General features: G+C 42.6%; 5 protein-coding genes across 12 annotated transcripts in view; all 5 read left to right on the forward strand.

Annotated features, from left to right (window-relative positions):
• The window catches only part of LOC134452453 (protocadherin beta-16-like), a 239861-nt gene that overhangs the window by 38839 nt on the left and 177932 nt on the right, over positions 1 to 23090 (forward strand). The gene's annotated exons all lie outside the window — the stretch shown is intronic.
• Positions 310 to 2991, forward strand: LOC134452459 (protocadherin beta-16-like). Its single transcript, XM_063202862.1, has one exon. The coding sequence runs from the start codon at positions 558 to 560 to the stop codon at positions 2979 to 2981; it is 2424 nt and encodes an 807-aa protein (XP_063058932.1). The 5' UTR covers positions 310 to 557; the 3' UTR covers positions 2982 to 2991.
• On the forward strand, positions 5742 to 8171 carry LOC134453253 (protocadherin gamma-A12-like). Its single transcript, XM_063204125.1, has one exon. The coding sequence runs from the start codon at positions 5742 to 5744 to the stop codon at positions 8169 to 8171; it is 2430 nt and encodes an 809-aa protein (XP_063060195.1).
• LOC134453254 (protocadherin gamma-A12-like) lies at positions 10638 to 13022 on the forward strand. The gene has a single exon (XM_063204126.1). The coding sequence runs from the start codon at positions 10638 to 10640 to the stop codon at positions 13020 to 13022; it is 2385 nt and encodes a 794-aa protein (XP_063060196.1).
• On the forward strand, positions 16823 to 19256 carry LOC134453255 (protocadherin beta-16-like). Its single transcript, XM_063204127.1, has one exon. The coding sequence runs from the start codon at positions 16823 to 16825 to the stop codon at positions 19253 to 19255; it is 2433 nt and encodes an 810-aa protein (XP_063060197.1). The 3' UTR covers position 19256.

Raw genomic sequence — 23090 nt, forward strand, 5'->3', positions numbered from 1 at the left:
TTTAAACCGTAAAAATTTCTTGTGTTTTTGTTCATACGGAGCTGATTAACTGACATAATAGGATCACGAAACAGGGTAAAGTTGTAACTTGTAAGTGCACTGCTGAAACATCCTTAGCCCTCAATTTATATCAGCACTCTTACAGAAAATGTAAGGTGCGTATAAATAGTGCACCTGATCGGATGACAACCGTCATATAGTAGGCCTACCTTGGGTAGATTAGGAAAACTGTGAGAACAGTGTGTGTTAGTCTGAAAACTATTGATCTATCGAAGACTCTCATACAGATTTTGAGTCTAGTATCTGGTAATTTTGTTTAAGAACACATGGTGTCGCCATAGACCTACGTTGGGCGGCTCAATGCCTGTCTCTGCCTTCTACTTTCATATTTAAATCAGGAAAATAGACTAAGGCGAGTCACACAACGGTATTGTGGCGAAGAAAACCTTGTGTAGGCTACGCTTCCTCTGCAGTCGCGGATTTAAGCATTCATTCGGGATTTTTGGCACAATAATTGTTAGCTGTTTTCATATGTGAGCTATTGATAACCAACCGAAATGAAGACAGGATTCAGTATGTTTCCAAATGGAATACTTTGGGTGTCGTTTTTCATCGTGAGATTTTGCGGCAGCCATGGCGATTTGACCTTCTCGGTACCGGAGGAGATGAAAAGGGGAGCCGTTGTTGGAAATGTTGCGAAGGATCTGGGACAGGATGCTCGCGGATTATCACTGAGGAATGCTCGAATTGATCTGAAGGGTAGCCGCAAACGGTATTGCGAATTAAATGCCCAGTCGGGTGAATTAGTGATTGCTGACAGAATCGACAGGGAGGAGATATGCGGTTCGAAAGCGTCTTGCGCTTTAAAATATGAGCTGATTTTAGAAAACCCATTGGAACTGCACAGAATAACGCTGCAAATTCAGGATATAAATGATAACTCACCTCAGTTTCCTAAGGCTGAAATAAAGCTGTCAATCCTGGAATTAGCGAACAAAGGCACACGCTTTCCTTTAGATGTGGCGCATGACTCAGATGTAGGAAGGAACACAATCGAAAGCTATTCGCTCGAAAAGAACGAGCACTTTACATTATCTGTACAATCTAATGCAGATGGTGTGAAATACAGCGAGTTGGTTTTAGACAAAGAATTAGACCGAGAGCAACAGCACGACCTGGCGCTATTATTGACAGCAATAGACGGAGGCTCTCCTCCACAATCGGGTAGTGTCATGATACACGTCACAGTCTTGGATGTTAATGATAACCTGCCTGTATTCAGTCAGCCTGTTTACCAGGCCAGTTTGCCTGAAAATTCGCCTTTAGGTACTTCCGTTGTCACTGTAAGCGCAACAGATGCAGACGAAGATGCAAATGGACAAGTGACTTATGAATTCAGTCGTGGAGGGAAAGCAGCGAAAGTATTTCAGATAGACAAAGAGACGGGAGTGATCACTGTAGCTGGGCCAATAGATTTTGAGGAAGAAGCTCATTACGAAATAAGAGTGAATGCCAAAGATGGATGGGGGTTGGCATCAAATGCAAAAGTTGTTATAGATATTAGCGATGTAAATGATAATGCACCTGTGATTAATGTTAAATCTCTTAAAAACCCAATTCCTGAAAATGCTGCTATAGGCACAGAGGTGGGTGTAATTCACGTGCAGGATGATGACTCAGATGGAAATAGCCAGGTGCGTTGCTCTATTCAGCAGAATGTGCCATTTAAATTAATTCCATCTATTAAGAAATATTATTCTCTTGTTACAACAGGTGAATTAGACCGTGAGCAGGTGACAGAGTACAATGTTACTCTAATAGCATCTGATGACGGCTCTCCCCCTCTCTCTTCCTCTAAGACCATTCACCTCTCTGTGTCTGATGTGAATGATAATCCCCCTGTGTTTGAGGAGCAGTCCTACAGTGCATATGTGTCTGAGAATAACAAGCCTGGCTCCTCTGTGTGTTCTGTTAGTGCCAGAGACCCAGACTGGAGACAGAATGGCACAGTCTTCTACTCTCTGTTGCCCAGTGAGGTCAATGGTGTTGCACTCTCCTCATATTTATCCATTAATGGAGACACAGGGGTGATCCATGCTGTGAGGGCCTTTGACTATGAGCAGTTCAGAAGCTTCAAAGTTCAGGTTGTAGCCAGAGACAATGGTTCTCCTCCACTCAGCAGCAACGTGACTGTGAGTGTGTTCATAACAGATGAGAATGATAACTCTCCTCAGATATTATACCCTACTCCAGAAGGAAACTCCTTCATGACTGAGATGGTTCCTAAAGCTGCTCTTTCTGGCTCGCTGCTGTCCAAAGTGATTGCTGTTGATGCTGACTCTGGACAGAACGCATGGCTGTCATATCAGATCATCAAGTCGACTGATCCGGGACTTTTCACTATTGGTCTCCACAGTGGAGAGATCAGGGCTCAGAGGGACATTTCAGAATCTGACAGCATGAAGCAGAACCTTGTGATCTCAGTGAAAGATAACGGACAGCCCTCTCTTTCTACAACCTGTGCCGTATACTTAGTCATCTCAGATAACTTGGCTGAAGTTCCTGAACTCAAAGACATGTCTTATGAGGAGAACAACTCTAAACTCACATCTTATCTGATCATTGCTCTGGTTTCTGTGTCCACATTTTTCCTGACTTTCATCATCCTGATCATTGCTGTGAGGTTGTGTCACAGGAGGAAGCCCAGACTGTTGTTTGATGGAGCAGTAGCCATTCCCAGTGCATATTTACCTCCCAACTATGCAGATGTTGATGGAACTGGAACTCTCCGTAGCACTTACAACTATGATGCCTACATGACAACAGGCTCACGCACAAGTGACTTCAAGTTTGTCACCTCTTACAATGACAACACCATGTCAGCTGGAAATACACTCCAAAAGCATCCATTTGACAACAGCGACTGCCTTGACTTCACAGATGTTGGTTCAAAGTTTTCTACTCTGGTAAATGTCTTTTAGTAATATTTTATATTTTTATATTTCCCGCAAACATTACACTACAGTACATTTGATTTTGTGCAGTTGGCATAGCAAATGCATCTGAATTCAGTTTGTCCTTTCTTTCCATGTCTGTAGCCCTCAAGTGTTGCATTATTATAAATGTAAACATCACTTTTTCTGTCTTGATCTCAAGTAAGAGGCCTTTACCATGTTACATTTAGTGTCTTACGAGAGGGGAGATAAGATTTACCTGTATTGACTCTACAGGAGAGAAATTTTGTGTGGACGTGCAAGGTGTGATTTACAATGGACAAACAAAAGTTGTCGCTGCACGTAATGTTTTTGAAGACATTGCTACTGATATTGTGTTGGTTGTGTTACAGAAGTGATTTTTGCCACAGTACTTGCATTCCAACGTCATGGGGATACCTATAATATTGAGGAGTTGAGGACTGGCATCTTTTATTAAAGAATCATAATGGTTACAGCAGGCCTAAGAACATTGTCATTAGTGCTGTATTTTCTCTGATAGTGGATATTTTGAAGGTCACATGTAGCAAGAGTTCATGCAGCATAAGCTTCATCTGGCTGGCACATCATGTCTCCCACTCACAGATAATTGTTATATGATTACATATTATTTTTTTTGATAAAATCCATGCAATATATTGCAAATAGTCAAATTGTGATGAAAACCTAGAGGTCAGAGCTGGATCTTGTAGTTACACAAAAATGCTACTACTATAGTACTGTACTAACATTTTATGCTATGGATTCCAGTTTTGCGTTTTGAAGAATAACTTAAAGGATCCAGCCAAACTGTTCACAATCTCACATTATGTGCTACTTTATTTTTTGACATCCCACAAGCTTGCAGGGGAAAGGAAAAAAATGTTTCTCACTCTGGTCGCAATGTAGGTTAATCCAACTGCAGAGTATTTATAGCATAGCATTTTTATATTCATCTTCTTGCTCAGAAGAAAGAGGAGTTGCCATAACTACATGTCCGTAACACAAATCTGGATGGAAACGGATTGTTAAGTTTGCTTCCCTTTCAGGGACTATAGGGTTGTTATTGCTGTGTTGAAATGTGTTATTGTACTGTACATTTACATTACATTACACTGAGCTGACACTTTCTTTCCAAAGCAACTTACAGTTAGGCCTATTTAGATATAGGGCATTGGTTACAGTCCTTTGAGCAATGTTGGGTTAGGTCCCTTTCTCAAGGGTGCTTCAACCATGGATAGAGGTGTAGGGAGGACTGGTAAGGGTGGGGTTCAAACCGGCAACCCTCTGATCTGAAATCCATCTCCCTATTCCATGGCTGCCCCGTATGCATATCCATGTCATCCTTCTACCTGAAAGGTGACTGAAATGTTAATGATTTGCACAGTATCCTGACTTGGTTGTGGTTGTGGAGTCAGTGGTTGTAGTACATTGATGTGATGTGTCCTTTTGTGTGGTGAAGAGTATCATTTTCATATAGTTGTCTGCATCGTCACCTACACACTGAAATGTAAATTAATTCTTGCTGTTCTTCTCAGTTTCGATTGGTCACAAAGTTTTGTCAAATGGCCTTGAGCACACGCTGTGGGACACTTAGCCTGAAAGTCGTATATGCATTCTTATTATTACATTGCTGTACATCACAATTTCCATTCATAAATGTTATCATATAGGGTGGTAGCCTAGCCCATGCTCTACTATATGGCGATTTTAGTACAGGTTAAGTAGTCATGGCCTGAAACTCTTAAACCCATACAGACATTAACACAATCAACACAGAGCTGAACTGTGTGTGTGTGTGTGTGTGTGTGTGTGTGTGTGTGTGTGTGTGTGAGAGAGAGAGAGAGAGAGAGAGAGAGAGAGAGAGAGAGAGAGAGAGAGAGAGAGAGAGAGAGAGAGAGAGAGAGAGAGAGAGAGAGACTGTCCTAACAAAGACATGATGTTCTCTATATGGACTCTGTCGTTGGACTGTTTTTGCTTATGTATTGCCAAATCACTTGATCGAGATGTACTTTTCCCACACTCTCCGAGCAAGTGTAAAGACATCATGCAGTCCATTCCGACTAATGGGTTTCAGCACCACGGAGAGCGGTACATGGGACCGCTGCACTGAGCCTACGTCTGCTTCTCCTCTTTGTCTCTCAGCATGGACTAATGCCCTTAGGGCACACCCAACTACTTTTGGACATGGAATATATTGAACTTTGAGTATGGTTTTGTTCATACAGAGCTGATTAACTGACATAGTAGGATCATGACACAGGTTAAGTTGTAACTTGTAAGTGCACTGCAGAAACATCCTTAGCCCTCAATTTACACCATATATCATTTATCAGTAGCCTACTCTTACAACAAATGTAAGATGCATATTAGTGCATCTGATGGGATGACAACCGTCATACCATAGTAGGCCTACCTGGCGTAGATTAGGAATACTGTGTGAACTGTGTGTATTAGTCTGAAAACTATCGATAGGCTATCTATCGAAGTCTCAGACTCATACAGATTTTTAGTCTGGTTTCTGGCAATTTTGTTAAAGAACGCAGGGTGTCGCCATAGACCTACGTTGGGCGGCTCAATGCCTGTTTCTGCCTACTACTTTCATATTTAAATCAGAAAACATAGACTAAGGCGAGTCACACAACGGTATTGTGGGGAAGAAAACCGTGTGTATCCTCTGCAGTCACGGATTTAAGATTCATTCGGGATTTTTGGCACAATAATTGTTAACTGTTTTCATATGTGAGCTATTAAAAGCCAACAACCGAGATGAAGACAGGATTCAGTTCATCTACGTTTCCAAATGGAATACTTTGGGTGGTGTTTTTCATCCTGAGATTTTGCGGCAGCCATGGCGATTTCTCCTACTCGGTACCGGAGGAGATGAAACGAGGAGCCGTTGTTGGAAATGTGGCGAAGGATCTCGGACTGGATGCTCGTGGATTATCACTGCGGAATGCTCGAATAGATCTGAAGGGTAGTCGCAAACGGTATTGCGAATTAAATGTCCAGTCGGGTGAACTAGTGATTGCTGATAGAATCGACAGGGAGGAGATATGTGGCTCGAAAACATCGTGCCCTTTAAAATATGAACTGATTTTAGAAAACCCTTTGGAGCTGCATAGAATAACGGTTCAAATTCAGGATATCAATGATAACTCACCTGAATTTCCAAATGATGAAATTAAGCTGTTAATCCCGGAATCTGCAATCAAAGGTGCACGCTTCCCATTAGATGTGGCGCATGACTCAGATGTAGGAAGGAATGGAGTTCAAAGCTATTCCCTCGAAAAGAACGAGCATTTTACATTATCAGTACAATCTAATTCTGATGGCGCTAAATACAGCGAGATGGTTTTAGACAAAGAATTAGACCGTGAACAACAGCACGACCTGAATCTATCGCTTACTGCAATAGACGGGGGCTCTCCTCCAAGATCGGGCAGTGTCATGATACACGTCACAGTCTTGGATGTTAACGATAACCTACCAGTTTTCAGTCAGCCTGTTTACCAAGTCAACGTAGCTGAAAACTCAGCTTTAGACACTGTAGTTATGACTGTAAGCGCATCTGACGCAGACGAAGGAGCAAACGGACAAGTGACTTATGAATTCAGTCGTGGAGGGAAAGCAGCGAAAGTATTTCAGATAGACAAAGAGACGGGAGTGATCTCAGTGGCTGGACCGACAGATTTCGAAGAGGAAGCTCATTATGAAATCCGAGTTCAGGCTAAGGATGGATCTGGTTTAGCCTCTAATGCCAAAGTTATCATAGACGTGACAGATGTGAATGACAACGCTCCAGTCATTTATGTGAAATCGTTGAAAAATCCAATTCCTGAAAACGCAGCTCCAGGTACAGAGGTGGGCATTATTAATGTGCAGGATGACGACTCAGAGGGCAACAGGCAGATGCGCTGCACTATTCAACAGAATGCTCCATTTAAATTAATACCATCTATTGAAAATTATTACTCTCTTGTTACAACGGGTGAACTAGACCGTGAGCAGGTGACAGAGTACAATGTTACTCTAATAGCATCTGATGACGGCTCTCCCCCTCTCTCTTCCTCTAAGACCATTCACCTCTCAGTGTCTGATGTGAATGATAATCCCCCTGTGTTTGAGGAGCAGTCGTACAGTGCATATGTGTCTGAGAATAACAAGCCTGGCTCCTCTGTGTGTTCTGTTAGTGCCAGAGACCCAGACTGGAGACAGAATGGCACAGTCTTCTACTCTCTGTTGCCCAGTGAGGTCAATGGTGTTGCACTCTCCTCATATTTATCCATGAATGGAGACACAGGGGTGATCCATGCTGTGAGGGCCTTTGACTATGAGCAGTTCAGAAGCTTCAAAGTTCAGGTTGTAGCCAGAGACAATGGTTCTCCTCCACTCAGCAGCAACGTGACTGTGAGTGTGTTCATAACAGATGAGAATGATAACTCTCCTCAGATATTATACCCTACTCCAGAAGGAAACTCCTTCATGACTGAGATGGTTCCTAAAGCTGCTCTTTCTGGCTCGCTGCTGTCCAAAGTGATTGCTGTTGATGCTGACTCTGGACAGAACGCATGGCTGTCATATCAGATCGTCAAGTCGACTGATCCGGGACTTTTCACTATTGGTCTCCACAGTGGAGAGATCAGGGCTCAGAGGGACATTTCTGAATCTGACAGCATGAAGCAGAACCTTGTGATCTCAGTGAAAGATAACGGACAGCCCTCTCTCTCTACAACCTGTGCCGTATACTTAGTCATCTCAGATAACTTGGCTGAAGTTCCTGAACTCAAAGACATGTCTTATGAGGAGAACAACTCTAAACTCACATCTTATCTGATCATTGCTCTGGTGTCTGTGTCCACATTTTTCCTGACTTTCATCATCCTGATCATTGCTGTGAGGTTGTGTCACAGGAGGAAGCCCAGACTGTTGTTTGATGGAGCAGTAGCCATTCCCAGTGCATATTTACCTCCCAACTATGCAGATGTTGATGGAACTGGAACTCTCCGTAGCACTTACAACTATGATGCCTACATGACAACAGGCTCACGCACAAGTGACTTCAAGTTTGTTCAGTCATACAATGACAACACCATGTCCGCTGCCAATACACTACAGAAACACCCACTTGACAACAGCGACTGCTTTGACTTCACTGATACTGGTTCAAAGTTTTCTACTCTGGTAAATATCCTCTAGTTTTTATGTTGTTGTGCATATGATGGTTATTTTTGAGTGGCCATTTAGATCCAGTTTTCCTGCAAAACAATTTTCATACCAACCAGTAATCCTAAAATATTTATTTTGGGTATCTTTTAACTCAATGTCTAGTGTAGTGGTATTTGCTTTTGATTCTCCATTACGTACCTACGTAGATTTTATTACGGTACTCAACGCTGATTGATCTTGCCTTTTTTCGGTGTGAAAAGTGCCGATATTATTATTTTTTCTGAAGTTGAAATAGTAAAACAGAGTTGGAGTATCTTTCATATTTAATGTTGGTGTGTATACTTTTATTGTCATCTCCCTGTCTGAAGAGGACAACATAGGTATCTATCCCCACATCATTGCACTATTTTTACTATAAGTAGGTCTAAATACTGTCATTGTTGTTTTAGTCATTGTTGTGTTTATGGAGAACAGGATCATGCCTTTCAGTTGTGTGCCTGTCACGGTCTAAAATATATATCTTTTTCTCAAAAAAATAAATGGGCATGAGTATATTAATGGTAAATGGACTGCATATGCATTGTTCGCGTAGTTTTATATACAGTCAACCGTCTGTGTGTACACACACACACACACACACACACACACACACACACACACACACACACACACACACACACACACACACACACACACACACACACACACACACAGGCTGCCATGTGAGTGTCCTATGCAAAGTGCCAGTCAAGCACACCACAGACTAAAAACATCCAAGTTGGATGTGTCGTTTTTCTGGAGCGGTTTGTAGTATACTGACTGTAAATTCTGCAGTTAATGCATTATTAAGACATAATCATATGTGTTCCTGTTAGCAGTCTGTCTGAATCAGGGAAGAACAAATGGTAATTTAGTTTACTTTTGAAAGTCACCTGATAAGTACACCACAGCTTGGCAGATTGAATACATGCAGAGCAATGATGCCGTAGCACAGCACCTATGTAATACAAATTGTAATGTCTATGTCTTGATCTGTTACTTAAGTCTCTCGGCACTGTCATAGCAATGTTGTTATAGTTGAGTATTTTCAGCAAATAGTGAATAGGCCCGCCGGCGACTCCATCAAGAAGAGGCTACTTGTTTGTTTATTTGGTTTTGGACTGTGTACATTTCTAATCTCTCTAATATCAGGCCATAAGACATGGTAAAATCATAAACATTTTAACCACCTTACAGGACATCAAAGTCCACAGAGAAAGACACATGCTTTTATCATTGAGTGGACTACTGCCGTAGACCATTGAACTGTTTGCACACACCCTATAGCCACCACTATCTGAAGGAATGCAGTATATGAATAGACAGAGTTTGGGCTTAGGCCATGGGACATCAGGTTGTTTTATACCATAATACTGCGTAAGTAGTGGACTTTTGAGAGTCATCTGACAGCATTACGTTCATTGAATTGTTAAGAGTGGTGGTTTTTGTGTCTTCTCTCTTCAGAATGAAGAGTGAGATCCTGAGTGTCATGAAACACTGTAAGCTTTGTAATGCATTCAAGTCTCTCAAAGTCATTACGTAATTTTTAATACTATATTTCTCATGTTTTCCTTGTCTTTATAGCTATTTCTAAATCTCTCTCTCACTCTCTCTCTCTCTCTCTCTCTCTCTCTCTCTCTCTCTCTCTCTCTCTCTCTCTCTCTCTCTCTCTGTGGTATAGACATCCATTGAGGGTATTTACCATCCCCTCAGCAAACATTCACATCATTCAATATTCACTGTGCAGTCATCAGTCAATGTGGAGGAACATAAGATACACTACAGTATTTTAGCACCATTACATGGACAGCGATCAGTCTAATACTGACAGAGCTTGGCCAGTCATACCAAAGACATAGCCTTTTGTCAAAAAGCAGAAACAATAGTAACATTTTTAATAAACTAATTAATATTAAGATTTAATCAGGTTATGTCTCTACAGCTTTTCTGCCATTGTTCTATCAATTATGTAATATAAGTCTATGCATATGATGCTATAAGTTACAGTTTTAAGATCGTTTCATGCTAGTAATTTTGAAAGGGCATGGTTGGTTTACACTTTAAATACTCATTTTACATAAGCTGTCCTGTTTTGTGTGGAGAAACAGGCCATAGTTCTATGTAGGCCTACGTTAGATTCATGTACTTTTCTCAATTAACTCTTGGGGTCGCTATCGGCTAAGGCTAGATAAGTAAATGCCCATCTCCACCCTCTGTTGTAATATTCAAATCGACAACACGGAGACAGACGCAAACCATATCATGGCATTGTGGTGAACAATCGTTGACTGAGCTAAAGCTGTCATCCAGAAGGCTGTGTTTTCGGATAATCGAGGTGCTGTTTTGGATTATTACCTTTTTAGCAAATATTTGTGTTATCACTCTACTGGAGGAGACACTTGCGCCAAAATGAGAAGACGACTCGGTGCATTCGCATTTCCAAATGGAATACTTTGGATGTCGTTTTTCATCCTGAGATTTTGCGGCAGCAATGGCGATTTCTCCTACTCGGTACCGGAGGAGATGAAAGGGGGAGCCGTTGTTGGAAATGTGGCGAAGGATGTGAGACTAGATGCTCGAGGATTATCACTGCGGAATGCACGAATTGATCTGAAGGGTAGTCGCAAACGGTATTGCGAATTAAATGTCCAGTCGGGTGATCTAGTGATTGCTGAAAGAATAGACAGGGAGCAAATATGCGGTTCGAAAACCTCGTGTCCTTTAAAATATGAGCTGATTTTAGAAAACCCACTTGAGCTGCACAGAATAGCGCTTCAAATTCAGGATGTAAACGATAACTCACCTCGATTTCCCAACGATGAAATTAAACTGCTAATCTCAGAATCTGCCATCAAAGGTGCTCGTTTCCCTTTGGATGCTGCGCACGACACTGATGTTGGTAGAAACGGTATCCAAAGCTATTCTCTCGAAAAGAATGAACATTTCAGCTTATCAGTGCAGACTAATCCCGATGGGGTGAAATACAGTGAATTGATTTTAGACAAAGAGCTAGACCGCGAACAACAGCAAGATATATCGTTTGTTCTTACTGCCATAGATGGAGGCTCTCCTCCACGATCGGGTAGTGTCATGATACACGTCACGGTTTTGGATGTTAACGATAACCTGCCTGTATTCAGTCAGCCGCTGTACCAAGTCAGCTTGGCTGAAAACTCCCCTTTAGACACTGTAGTTGTCACTGTAGCTGCCACAGATACAGACGAAGGAGCAAACGGACAAGTGTCTTATGAACTCAGTCTCTTAGGTGATGAAGTGGCAAAGCTGTTCAGTATAGACAAAGGGACTGGGAAAATAATAGTAACTGGGCAAATAGATTTTGAGGAAGATGCTCATTATGAACTCAGAATTCAGGCTAAGGATGGATCAGGTTTAGCATCCACTGCAAAAGTTGCTATTGATATTAGTGATGTGAATGACAATGCTCCAGTCATTTATGTGAAATCACTGAAGAATCCAATTCCTGAAAACGCAGCTCCAGGTACAGAGGTGGGCATTATTAATGTGCAGGATGACGACTCAGAGGGCAACAGGCAGATGCGCTGCACTATTCAACAGAATGCTCCATTTAAATTAATACCATCTATTGAAAACTATTACTCTCTTGTTACAACAGGTGAACTAGACCGTGAACAGGTGACAGAGTATAATATTACTCTAATAGCTTCTGATGAAGGGTCTCCCCCTCTCTCATCCTCTAAGACCATTCACCTCTCAGTATCTGATGTGAATGATAATCCCCCTGTGTTTGAGGAGCAGTCGTACAGTGCATATGTGTCTGAGAATAACAAGCCTGGCTCCTCTGTGTGTTCTGTTAGTGCCAGAGACCCAGACTGGAGACAGAATGGCACAGTCTTCTACTCTCTGTTGCCCAGTGAGGTCAATGGTGTTGCGCTCTCCTCATATTTATCCATTAATGGAGACACAGGGGTGATCCATGCTGTGAGGGCCTTTGACTATGAGCAGTTCAGAAGCTTCAAAGTTCAGGTTGTAGCCAGAGACAATGGTTCTCCTCCACTCAGCAGCAACGTGACTGTGAGTGTGTTCATAACAGATGAGAATGATAACTCTCCTCAGATATTATACCCTACTCCAGAAGGAAACTCCTTCATGACTGAGATGGTTCCTAAAGCTGCTCTTTCTGGCTCGCTGCTGTCCAAAGTGATTGCTGTTGATGCTGACTCTGGACAGAACGCATGGCTGTCATATCAGATCGTCAAGTCGACTGATCCGGGACTTTTCACTATTGGTCTCCACAGTGGAGAGATCAGGGCTCAGAGGGACATTTCTGAATCTGACAGCATGAAGCAGAACCTTGTGATCTCAGTGAAAGATAACGGACAGCCCTCTCTCTCTACAACCTGTGCCGTATACTTAGTCATCTCAGATAACTTGGCTGAAGTTCCTGAACTCAAAGACATGTCTTATGAGGAGAACAACTCTAAACTCACATCTTATCTGATCATTGCACTGGTGTCTGTGTCCACATTTTTCCTGACTTTCATCATCCTGATCATTGCTGTGAGGTTGTGTCACAGGAGGAAGCCCAGACTGTTGTTTGATGGAGCAGTAGCCATTCCCAGTGCATATTTACCTCCCAACTATGCAGATGTTGATGGAACTGGAACTCTCCGTAGCACTTACAACTATGATGCCTACATGACAACAGGCTCACGCACAAGTGACTTTAAGTTTGTCCAGTCCTACAATGACAACACCATGTCCGCTGCCAATACACTACAGAAACACCCACTTGACAACAGCGACTGCTTTGACTTCACTGATACTGGTTCAAAGTTTTCTACTCTGGTAAATATATTCTAGTTTTTATATATCTCTGCACACCAAAATTATGGCTGAGTGGCCAAATATACTGTGCATTGAATTTCTGTTACGTAGCCCATAGTATGCTGGATTTCATATTATTTCTTTAAACTTCATACCTAAAAGATTTGAGGGTTTTTTTTTCTTTCACTTTGGTGTCTGGACTGACCGTTTTGAGAATACAGGGCTGGATCAATATTTTACTTTACTTTATTTTACTTTGCACTTTTAGTGTTCATAACACTGTTTATGACATCTGTTTTTTGTGTGTGTGTGTGTGTGTGGGGGGGGTGGTTGTAAGAAGAAGAGTTGCCATAGAGCTCAAGCATTACTATTATTTGGAATCTCAAAAGATCATGTGTATCATTGCCACATGTCAGCATTGTTTTGAGTGAACAAGTGAACATCTCTGTGCCTCCATCATTATTGCACATCTGTCCAATGTGCAAAAATGTGATGAAAAGAAGTGGTTGTGAGTTTTATGGTTGTGTGACCTCTCCTACTGTATATGGGTCAGTGACCTTCTAGTAGTAGCACATGTCAGGGTGGTGCAGCTAATGCCACTACTGTATGGGTCATTATTTTCTCGTTGTTTTTAGTGGATTATCCAAGAAGCATATCCATTGCAGTCCATTCATTTCCAGTCACACATTAATGTATGGGCATTAGCTGTGGTTGTACCACCTGACATATGAGTCCAAAAAAACCCATCATTGACCCATATCCACTTTACATTGGCCCAGGGAAGCCGACAGAGGGGGACAAAGGTGTCACTTGTCCCAGGCCCAGGGAGAGAAGGGGCCCAGAATTGAATCCTCATTACATCGTATGTATTGCGTTTGGGGCCCTTACAAATGTCTTTGTCTCGGGCCCAGGCAAAGCTGTCAGCGGCCCTGCATACTGCCTTCAAGTGTGAACTTATTAAGCAGTAGAGCTGTGTAGAAAAACTGCCTACATGGCATATCTTGTTTGTGTGTGTGTGTGTGTGTGTGTGTGTGTGTTTGTGTGTGTGTGTGTGTGTGTGTGTGTGTGTGTGTGTGTGTGTGTGTGTGTGTGTGTGTGTGTGTGTGTGTGTGTGTGTGTGCGCGCGTTGTATTATGGTTCTTAATCATATGCTTACTTTCTTCAAAGTAGACATGAGTGCATTTTAATGGTAAATGGTTAATGGATCGCATGCACATTACTATAATTGGTTGAGTATTTCATACCATGCCTCACATTGACCCATTAACACACACATTCTTTATCTCTCTCTCTCTCTCTCTCTTGCTCAGACGTGCATGCACACACACACACACACACGCACACACACTCTTTTGACCTCCCCCCTCATAACTTAGGAACCGAATGGCGTATGACCACCAAACTTGGAGGGGATGATCTTCAGCCAAAGAACTATGAATGACATCAGTTTGGTGTCATTATTGGATATTATGACATCATTATGACGTCACTTCCTGATTTTATTGCCCAAAATGTCACCTTAATGTATTTTCAATCTAACTTGGGTAATGCACATACATTTTGGTTATTATGTGCATCAGACCACTTCAAATGTTCACAAGGGTGTCTGATGCTAATGAAAATGTAAAAAATATGAAAAGTGATGATGATGAGACTTAGATCAGTGATTTTTGGTCAGGCGTACCTGTCAGAAAACCGTTGCTATGGCAACAACAAAAATGATAAACCTAATATTTTGGTATCACATTGTAGCCAACTTCATTTTAGGAAAAGTCACAAAGTTTCGTAGTCATAGCTTTAGTCATTCAGGAGTTACACGACATCAAAGTTGGTGCGGGCACTTTTAGCCCCCCCTGTTCTGGATAGGGTTAAAAATATTCTCACAGCGAGTTCATTTGAACAGAATTTTTTTCATTACGGAGTAGATTTTGAGACAGGCATGTCACGGGCACTTCACAAACGACTTCATCCTACCTTGTGCCCCTTTAATCAGCCCTGTCATGTACACCCCAGATTGAACATCTATTATGGTTATGAATGCTCATTTATTGTGGAGTGTGTAGTTGTGGAAGTTTTTAATTGCTCTAAGGCTGCGGTAGTTAGGAAAACGATGTACCCAGTACCCATCAGTAGCTGAGGGAATACATGAGCAAACTGAGTATGGACCATCAGACATCAGGTTTTACATTGTCGTGAAATACTGCCCAAGTTCATAGCAGGCTTGGTATTTGCATTTTGATAGTATTATGACAGCGGTAGACATGTTGTGCTGTTGAGGTTTCTCCTTTGTCACTTCTCTCATCAGAGGGAAAGGAGTGCATTTGTGAGTGTTATGAAACTAACATAGCAAGATTTGAACCTCAGCCATATGCCTGTATCTACACAACAACAAAAAAACAATCTCTCTCTCTCTCTCTCTCTCTCTCTCTCTCTCTCACACACACACACACACACACACACACACACACACACACACACACACACACACACACACACACACACACACACACACAGTCATCAGACATCCCTGGGACAGATATTCCGTAGTTGTATGTAAATTTACCGTATTCATCATTCCCATAGTTTTCTTTCAGGTTGTTCAGTCAGGACCCTTTAGCTCTGGCATTATCTGACAGCTTAGAAGTGTGTTCTCACCAGGCTATTTCAGCACCCTTATGTGGACAGCGGCCTGCTCACTAGCCTTCTCATGAGACCAGTGGCCATCATGCACTCTCATGACACACGTCTTTTCACACACAGCAGTGACAATATTGTAAATGTTTTTTTTCTCTCATAAACAGCTACTACTATTGCCACTTCTACTATACTTCAGTCAGGCATTGACCTCAGTAGGCCTATATACAAACTGTATTTGTGCTTTAATGGGCAGATATAGTATACTCAGCTCCAGGGCAGCCGACAGTGGGTAAAAACACATGTGTGGTCTCGGGCCCAAGGAGAGCGGTCCAGCGGCCTGCTCAGCTTATGTGCGTAGAATTTGTATCACTGCCAATACTGGTTGTCTATGGAGATTTCATTTTGTTAGAGAGGAATCGTTACTTTATGTCTATAAAGTATCACACTGGTTGACATAGTAGCCTAATGGCCACTGGGTATTTCTTGTCAGCCATCAGCTAAATGATCTGCTTCAAGTATTGTGTTGGAACACTGTGGAACACACAGAGACTACCATAAAAACTACCTGTATAGTTTGGCTTAAGGTTTACTGTTCAAAAACAGAAACTATAGCCTAGCAAAACTTTTTTTTTTAATTTGAGTAGTCTTAATGCACATGTTATAAGGCATCTATATACTTTGGTGGAGGATTGCGCTGATTTGTAGAAAATTATATGACATGCAGAATGTAGGCTATATGTTTGTAGTAGACTACCATCAGATCCCTATAACAATTACTTTTGAAATGCAATGATATACCATATTAGGTTATCTTCATGATGTTTGCTGTAGAAAGATAAATACTCGGTTCACACAGTAGCCTAAATATTAGTAAATAGGCTATTGTGTTTAGTGTGGATACTTTGGTTTGAAGAAACAGGTCTGGCTTCATGTACTTTTCTCAAGGAACTCTTGGGGTCGCTATCGGCTAAGGCTAGATAAGTAAATGCCCATCTCCACCCTCTGTTGTAATATTCAAATCGACAACACAGAGACATACGCAAGCCATACCATGGCATCGTGGTGAACAAACGTTGACTGAGCTAAATCTGTCATCCAGAAGGCTGTGGATATATCAGAGCTCATTTGGATTATTCATTATTTAGAAAATATAAGTGTTTGTTTTCGGTTTATAGCCTACTGGAGACACCTGCGCCAAAATGAGGACATGCTTCAGGGCTTTCGTGTTTCCAAATGGAATACTTTGGGTGTCGTTTTTCATCCTGAGATTTTGCGGCAGCCATGGTGATTTTACATACTCGGTAGCAGAGGAGATGAAACGAGGAGCTGTTGTTGGCAATGTAGCTAAGGACGTCGGACTGGATGCTCGAGGATTATCACTGCGGAATGCTCGAATTGATCTGAAGGGTAGTCGCAAACGGTATTGCGAATTAAATGTCCAGTCGGGTGAATTAGTGATTGCTGAGAGAATCGACAGGGAGGAGATATGCGGTTCAAAAACCTCTTGCCCTTTAAAATATGAGATGCTGCTCGAAAATCCACTAGAATTGCACAGAATAATAGTACAGATTCAAGACATTAACGATAACTCACCTCATTTTCCCAACGAAGAAATCAAACTGTTAATTCCAGAATCTGCAGACAAAGGCGCACGTTTCCCTTTAAATGTGGCGCACGACCACGATGTAGGTAGAAACGGTATCCAAATGTATTCTCTTGAAAAGAATGAGCATTTCACCTTATCGGTTCAGTCTAATGCTGATGGCATGAAATATGGCGAATTAGTGCTAGACAAAGAACTAGACCGTGAACTGCAGAACGAGCTGTCGTTTTTGCTCACTGCCATAGATGGAGGCTCTCCTCCAAGATCTGGTAGTGTCATGATACACGTCACGGTCTTGGATGTTAACGATAACCTGCCCGTGTTCAGTCAGCCTGTTTACCAAGTCAGCTTGCCTGAAAACTCCCCTTTAGGTACTGCTGTTGTAACTGTGAGCGCCACAGATGCGGACGAGGGAGCAAACGGACAAGTGACTTATGAACTCAGCCTGCTATCAGTTAAAGTTTCCAAACTATTCAGTATAGATAAAGTGACTGGAGAGATTTCAGTAGCTGGACCAATAGATTTTGAGGATGAGGCTCATTACGAAATCAGAGTTCAGGCTACGGATGGTTCAGGCTTAGCATCTAATGCAAAGGTAGTAATAGACGTGACAGATGTGAATGACAACGCTCCAGTCATTTATGTGAAATCACTGAAAAATCCAATTCCTGAAAACGCAGCTCCAGGTACAGAGGTGGGCATTATTAATGTGCAGGATGACGACTCAGAGGGCAACAGGCAGATGCGCTGCACTATTCAACAGAATGTTCCATTTAAATTAATACCATCTATTGAAAACTATTACTCTCTTGTTACAACAGGTGAATTAGACCGTGAACAGGTGACAGAGTACAATATTACTCTAATAGCTTCTGATGAAGGGTCTCCCCCTCTCTCATCCTCTAAGACCATTCACCTCTCAGTATCTGATGTGAATGACAATCCCCCTGTGTTTGAGGAGCAGTCGTACAGTGCATATGTGTCTGAGAATAACAAGCCTGGCTCCTCTGTGTGTTCTGTTAGTGCCAGAGACCCAGACTGGAGACAGAATGGCACAGTCTTCTACTCTCTGTTGCCCAGTGAGGTCAATGGTGTTGCACTCTCCTCATATTTATCCATTAATGGAGACACAGGGGTGATCCATGCTGTGAGGGCCTTTGACTATGAGCAGTTCAGAAGCTTCAAAGTTCAGGTTGTAGCCAGAGACAATGGTTCTCCTCCACTCAGCAGCAACGTGACTGTGAGTGTGTTCATAACAGATGAGAATGATAACTCTCCTCAGATATTATACCCTACTCCAGAAGGAAACTCCTTCATGACTGAAATGGTGCCCAAAGCTGCTCTTTCTAGCTCGCTGCTGTCCAAAGTGATTGCTGTTGATGCTGACTCTGGACAGAACGCATGGCTGTCATATCAGATCGTCAAGTCGACTGATCCGGGACTTTTCACTATTGGTCTACACAGTGGAGAGATTAGGGCTCAGAGGGACATTTCTGAATCTGACAGCATGAAGCAGAACCTTGTGATCTCAGTGAAAGATAACGGACAGCCCTCTCTCTCTACAACCTGTGCCGTATACTTAGTCATCTCAGATAACTTGGCTGAAGTTCCTGAACTCAAAGACATGTCTTATGAGGAGAACAACTCTAAACTCACATCTTATCTGATCATTGCTCTGGTGTCTGTGTCCACATTTTTCCTGACTTTCATCATCCTGATCATTGCTGTGAGGTTGTGTCACAGGAGGAAGCCCAGACTGTTGTTTGATGGAGCAGTAGCCATTCCCAGTGCATATTTACCTCCCAACTATGCAGATGTTGATGGAACTGGAACTCTCCGTAGCACTTACAACTATGATGCCTACATGACAACAGGCTCACGCACAAGTGACTTCAAGTTTGTCACCTCTTACAATGACAACACCATGTCCGCTGCCAATACACTACAGAAACACCCACTTGACAACAGCGACTGCTTTGACTTCACTGATGCTGGATCAAAGTTCTCTACTCTGGTAAATGTTGTCTAGTTTACAGGTCTACATTATGTAATTTTGAGTTTAATGAAGTTAACTTCGTTTTCCATGCAGAAAGATTTCATTTGCTTTTTGCTATGTATGAAAATGCAAAGAAGTGTCCCACTTTAATGTGATGTTTTAAATGGTGGTGCAAGCTACCTATGGTCAGGGGTGTTGTACAGGGGGGTAACGTGTGACTGAGTTACCAGGGACTCATGTAGGGACAGTACAGTGTCTGATTTATGTAGATGTACAGTATGACTGGTGGGGTCCATAGGAGCGGATTCTACATAGGGTGCACAATATGCTGTTATCCCCCTGCCTATGCTAGTCATATCTGAATGGTCTTTGTTGTGTGTAGACACACACATATGCATGCATGACAAATATAGAGCACATATAGAACACATTTTACTTGACGTGTCGCTGCATAAAACATTCATAGCAGCTGTTATACACTTTGCATGAAGGATTCAAGACTGTTTCGTAAGACATTCATACCAAACCTTTCATAGACATGGAAGACAAAATGACAGCAACTTGTCAAAATCAGTAATCTTTGAGGGCTCAGAACAAAACCTGTAATGCTGCTTTGTTTATTTTGGACGAGTTGCTGTCCTTCCCTCTGCTAGATTCATGAAAGGTTTGTTATGAATGGGTCATGAAACAATCCTGAATGCTTCGTGCAGACTTTATAGCAGCTGCTATGAATGTGTTTTGCAGGAACATGTCAAGCAAAGTGTTACCGAGCCCTCATAGAGCACTCATTCCCCTAGGACTATACATTACTTAATCCCATACACTTTCCTCAGTATACGTGTATTTTATTTTTTACATAGTATATTTTTATTTCCACATTACCGTTGCACAAATACCACTGCGTTGTATGTGTGTGTGTGTGTGTGTGTGTGTGTGAGAGAGAGAGAGAGAGAGAGAGAGAGAGAGAGAGAGAGTGTGTGTGTTTGTGTGAGTGTCTGTGTGTGTGTGTGTGTGTGAGAGAGAGAGAGAGAGAGAGAGAGAGAGAGAGAGAGAGAGAGAGAGAGAGAGAGAGAGAAAGAGAGATCCAGCACTGGTTTCTTTAGGAAGTATATAATTTCCTTTACCACATAAACTCTTTTCTACAAGTATTACCTCTTCATTTTTGCTTTACCGGTACTCACTGCATCCTTTGTGTTGTTGTTATTGTGGTTGTGCTGAAGATGAGACAGTCTTCTTCTGCTGAACTGATGCACATCTTTGTGGTAATCAGCATACCTCTGCTTTCTCAATGTCCGCTATTCACACCAAATGCCCAGCAGCCCCAGCTGCTTCTGTTCATTAGGAATCACAGATGTGCACAGCAGCTTCATTATTCTCTGCAGTATGTCATACAGAGAAGTAGGTCAGAGTTCCGTTGTGCGGTAACACATATTATCATTATTTTTTAAGTCACTTTGCCCCCATTTATGCTCTTTTACCAGCACTATGCACAGCACTGATACACTTTATCCAGTACTGTACATGCACAGACACTCATATAGTATAAAGGTAAAAGGACCCGAGAAGGACTGATTGAATATATTTTATTAGGTGAAGATTCTCACATGCTTTGAAGTCATTGTTTAATCCTTCTGTCCTCATTCTTTCACTGTGGTTGTGGGTACGTGCGTGCGTGCATGCATGCTCGCGCGTGTGTGCATGTGTGTGTGTGTTTGAAAGAGCTAGAGAGACGTTAGGGACTTACTTGATAACTTCATCATAAACTTATGTGTCATATCTTCAACTGACTCAACACACATGCTGACATGTAAAGATGAAAGGAAGTGGGAAGCAATGCTTGAATAAGGTTTATTTGATAGCACACATGACATACACATAACACATAACATACACACATGTATTTTCATTGTGTAATCCCTCTGTCCTGATTCTATCACTGTGTGTGTGTGTGTGTGTGTGTGTATGTGTGTGTGTGTGTGTGTGAGTGAGTGAGATGGGGGGGGGGGCGGGGGGGGGGGGGGGGGGGGGGGGGGGGGGGGGGGGGGGGGGGGGGGGGGGGGGGGGGGAGGGGGGGGGGGGGGGGGGAATACTGGGAACTGATTTGATGACCACTTCCTAAAACCTCAGTACCATACAATGCACACACCGAAGGCTATTTTGAGATAACCCAACAACAGCCAACATACTGTATGTCTGCAACTGTGAAGTGCTGGTTTGGGATTGAGGTGCTGTTACATCAGTTCACTTAATGAAGCCTTCTAATTACAAGGCTTCGTTACAATGGGATGACTGCCGTTTACACCAGGTGTTCGCTGTGTTTTCCTTGATGTGGGCTAATGTGATCCTCTCTCTGTATCTTTGGTCTGCATCTTCCTTGTACAAAACATGATGTGTAACATGCTCAATACTTACGTTTCCCTTTTTCTTTCCTTTCCATGTACCCCCCGGCCTCTTCCGATCTTCCACACATATCAGGTAAGACACAATCTTTAATATTTCGACTCATAGGAGACACACCTCTGTCCTCTGACTGCTTTTTGAGTAATCATTTGTGTGGCTGAACCTAAAGGTAGCAGCAAAGAGGATAAAGCAACAAAGAGGCGCAGCAAAGAGGATAAAGAATCCAGCCTTTATCGCTGGTAGCAGCAGCAGCAGCAGCAGCACCAATTGCACATGTGTGTCATATGTTTATTCATTAGCCGGTGCTGAATTTGACCTGGTAACACACACTCACACACACACACCAAATATCTGCTCTCTCTCTCTCTCTCTCTCGCTCCCCCCCCCCTCTCTCTCTCTCTCTCTCTGTCTCTCGTATACATACACACATGCTCTCTCCATTTTTCTCTCGCCCTCCTCTCTCTCTCTCTCTCTCTCTCTCTCTCTCTCTCTGTCTCTCGCATACATACTCTGATACACTCATACGCACATGCTCTCTCCATTTTTCTCTCTGTCTGTCTGTCTGTCTGTCTCTCTCTCCCTCTCGAAGACACACATGTACACACCACATGTACGCACAATCTCACTCGCTGTGAAACGAATGCGAGTGCGCATGCTCATGCATACGCGTGCACACACACACACGCACACACACTGTTATCGAAACGTGTGCGCATGTTGTGCAAACGTGTGCATATAAATGTGTACCTACACCATCCCAATCCCTGCGACAAAAGCAAGTGCGCATGCACACACGCTCTCTCTCTCACACACACACACACACACACACACACACACACACACACACACTGAAAGACAAAGAGGGTGTGGACTCCAGTTCTCCAGAGAGGCGGTGTAGGCTGTGCTCAATCAGACTGCTAAAGCCTCCAACCGCACTGCTGCAAAATAGGTCAGCAGCAGCACCAGCAGCAGCAGCAGCAGCAGCATCGCCTGCACTTCTCTATCTGCCTCAGTCGGCTCCACACATTCCTAGACACTCCTATACACTTCAAATGAATAACTTACGCCATGAAACATACTGTATTTAAGATAAGATAAGAGAAGATAAGATAAGATAAGATACACAGTCTTGCCTGACATGTCTGGATTTCAGTTTGGCTGGTAGAAAAGACCAAGCTACTAGCCACTGTGACTCATTAGGGAGTGTGTGTTTGGCTAGTTAGATTTACTGCACATCCACTAGCCATTTTGGCTGGTGATGAAAATATTATAATTCAGAGCCCTGCTCCCATCCATTTCAAATGAGCAAGCTGCGACACATATTATATTTGACCGGCTTTTCGTATTGGTGGCTTACAATTAATTTGTGTTCATGGCGTGTCCTGTATGAACAGTCTTGCCAGATATGAGAGGGGTAAGGGTGATTGTAAGAGAGTCTGTTTCAGGAGCAGTAGCTGCGGTCAGTCTG

Source organism: Engraulis encrasicolus, chromosome 7 (assembly GCF_034702125.1).
Source record: "Engraulis encrasicolus isolate BLACKSEA-1 chromosome 7, IST_EnEncr_1.0, whole genome shotgun sequence".
NCBI classification, from domain to species: Eukaryota; Metazoa; Chordata; class Actinopteri; order Clupeiformes; family Engraulidae; genus Engraulis; species Engraulis encrasicolus.